The sequence below is a fragment of the Microtus ochrogaster genome, chromosome 6 (genome assembly GCF_000317375.1).
Source record: "Microtus ochrogaster isolate Prairie Vole_2 chromosome 6, MicOch1.0, whole genome shotgun sequence".
NCBI classification, from domain to species: Eukaryota; Metazoa; Chordata; class Mammalia; order Rodentia; family Cricetidae; genus Microtus; species Microtus ochrogaster.
The window spans coordinates 20704760-20707950 of record NC_022013.1 but is presented as its reverse complement, the minus strand read 5'-3'; the positions used below and the strand labels follow the sequence as shown (position 1 = coordinate 20707950).

Here is a 3191-nt window from a genome sequence, read left to right as displayed (position 1 = left end):
CACTAGTGGAGGCCAGAGGTCAACCTCCAGGAGTCTTCTCTCTTGTGGGCCGCTGGGTGGTCTCCTATCTTCAGGCTTCATAGCCAGAGCCCTGACCTGTTGAGCCCAGGAGCAGGGTTGTTTGTTTGTACGTTTGTTTTGGGAGGGGGGGTGGTGAGCAAAAGATGATGAATGAAAAAAATGTGATCCAGCTTACAGTAGGATACTACCGGCAGTAAAAAGAAATTAAATTCTATTAGGCATACTAAGGAAGAAACTTTAAAGCTTTATGCTAAGTCAAAGAAGCCAGCACAACAGATGGCATATTTTTAAAACTCCATTTGTATTAACAGGCGAATGCAGAGACAGCCTTGTGATTGCCTATGACTGGGCACGATTTAAGAGAAAATGGGGTGGGTGTAACTGCTAATGATTACAGGAGTTCTGTGGCGGTCGACAAACTGATTGTAGCGATAGTTAGACACTCTCTATACTAAAACCACTTTAAATCGGTGAATCGTATGTTCTGGTACGCGAATTAAATCTCCGCCACCACGGCTTGTTTTCGATTGTATCTGCCTTGGCAACAAGGTGAACACTGTCCTCATTGAAATACAGTCGGCACAACCCCAAGTCAAGGCGCACAGTGAAAGTAAACCCTGACCGGTTTCTCAGTGCTCCAGGAATTTACGAACTGGAACCTCGGATTTCAGAGTGGAATCGCGGGACTTTGGCACGAAACAAGATCCGGAGATCCGAAAACCGCCGTTTGCAAACCTCCCACGACGTTGGCGGCGGGAGGGCCCACGGTACCCACACGGAGCCTGCGCAGCCGAGTCCCGACGCTGGGGGGCGCGGACCCAGAAGCCGGTCCTACGGCGGCGGCCGCCCCGCCCCGGCTCCTCCTCTTCCCCTCGCCGCCGTCCCGCCCTCGCCCGCAAACCCAAACACTCCGGGTGCTAGTGCGCGTGATCTGACTGTGGTCGTTTGGCCGAGAGATGCTGCTGCTGGCGGCCGCCGGCCTCGTGGCCTTCGTGCTGCTCCTCTACATGGTGTCGCCGCTCATCAGCCCCAAGCCCCTCGCGCTGCCCGGTGCGCACGTAGTGGTGAGTGGCCTCCTGTTGCTCTTGCTCGGGGCTGCTTGGCGAACTTGGGCCACCGAGGCCACGGTCCTTGGAAGGGGTAGTCGAGTGGGAAGGCTTACCTGCCGCCGCCACCACGGCACTGCCCTGCCGTTCCTGGCCTCACGAACCCGCCCACGGCGGCGCCTGGCTCCTCCCTGGGCTGCAGAGCAGTGCCGCGGGAGAAGGTGCCCGCCGAGTTCCCGGGGTTCCGGGGCTCTGTGCTGCTCGCTCATCAGCGGAACTGTTTGGGTCTTCAGTTCTCCCGATGAGTCAGTCCACAGAGAGACTGAAACTTTGCCAAGGACACAGCGGTCGGTGGCTGGCAGGAGGAGGGCGCGAGTGGGAGCAGCCACTGCCAGGGAGTCCTAAGGAGCCCGCAGCAAGGAAGGGTCCAGGCCTCTGGGACTGGGCCAGGAAGCTGAGTCTGGAGAGTGGCATGTGCAGGTGACCAAGGGCCAGAGGGTTCTAGGAAGTGACACGCCTGAGGGTGGCCTGGCATTTTGGGCCAGCAGGCTTGTCTCTGAGATCAGCCGCGGGAGCCTTGCTGATTGCTGCTCCGATGTAATCCTTTACAGTCTTTCCGGAGTCGGAAGGATGAGCTAACCAGCTTAGTTAGGGCCTTAAGATGGAAAGAGACATACATGAGTAGTTCGGTTTGTTTCTGGCCGGAAGCTCGCACATTCCTAATGTGTAGGCATAGTTCTGCCTCTTCCCCCAAGTTGAGGGCTTCAACCCTGGCCATGTCTTGTATAGACCGCAAAACCTGAGGCACACTGAAGCAAGGAGTTGTGAATAAGAGCAGATAGTTTCTAAACTGGCACCATGCATCCCCTGAGTGCCCATAGATGGCTTATGTGAATGTAGCCAAGTGAGTTCTCACTCCACTGATACGGTGGCTATTTATTTTAGTGTGTTTATCCCATACACGGGTTTGTGGGTGGCAACATGTTTTTCCATTCATTTATCCTTTGTAAAATTATTAGTTTTTCCCAGCTGCTGTTGTGTGTGATGTGGAAGGAGTTATTAAAAAGAGAAAGCCAGTCTTTATAATCATACCAAGTTTTGAAGTTTTACATCCACAAGAGAACTGCCCTCAAAATCATGGCTAAAGAGGTTACATTTAAGGGCCGGGGAAATGGCTCAGTTGGTACAATGCTTGCCAGTGCATCAGGTCCCGAGTTAAAGCCCCCAGCACCAGACACTGGGCCTATGTCTGTAACCCCAGCACCAGGAGGTCAGAGCACCGGGGCCAAGACCTGTGGAACCCTGGAGGTCACTGATCCAGCTTGCCTGTACACACGAGTGGGCTCCAGGTTCAGTGAGAAACCTGTCTCGAAAGTTAAGGTGGGAGGTGTGTGAAGAAACATCAGGCATTGGCCTTTGACCTCTGCACAGGTGTGCCTACATCCACACCAAACTGAATGATCTCACAACTTGTGCTTGCAAAGAGTAGCTCAGCTAGGGGCAAGGAAAAAGAGCTAAAGTCAGATCAACATTTACAAGGTACTTTTAACTAACCTTGATATTGTCCTTCTGTGCCCATTCCCCATCTCTTTCACGGGTTACATAATGGCTGTTTCAATAGACAATAAGATCTTATTCAGCATCCTATTTTAGTACAACAAATTATATATATATAGACATATATATATATAATCTCTATGTATGAATGTATGTATATCACTATAAATGATGTGGCATGGAATGAATTATGCATATGATGTCACCATCTGCCCTTTTTTAATAACCTGAAAATAGTAAAATGTGGTTTAGTTGAGACATATTATCAGGAGAGGAAGCCATACCCTACGCTGTCCACCTGTGTGTCAGCGTGAACAGCCGCACCCTACACTGTCCGCCTGTGTGTCAGCGTGAACAGCTGTACCCTACACTGTCCACCTGTGTGTCAGCAAGAACAGCTGTACCCTACACTGTCCACCTGTGTGTCAGCGAGAACAGCTGTACCCTACACTATCCACCTGTGTGTCAGCGAGAACAGCTGTACCCTACACTGTCCACTTGTGTGTCAGCGTGAACAGCTGTACGCTACACTGTCCACCTGTGTGTCAGCGTGAACAGATGTACCCT

General features: G+C 51.8%; 1 protein-coding gene across 1 annotated transcript in view; it reads left to right on the top strand.

Annotated features, from left to right (window-relative positions):
• The first annotated feature begins 839 nt into the window (after positions 1–839).
• Positions 840–3191, top strand: part of Kdsr (3-ketodihydrosphingosine reductase) — a 49008-nt gene continuing 46656 nt past the window's right edge. Inside the window, exon 1 of the mRNA XM_005348293.2 lies at positions 840–1085. Coding sequence (XP_005348350.1) covers positions 978–1085 — 108 coding nt within the window. The 5' untranslated portion in view covers positions 840–977. The remainder of the gene's footprint in view (positions 1086–3191) is intronic.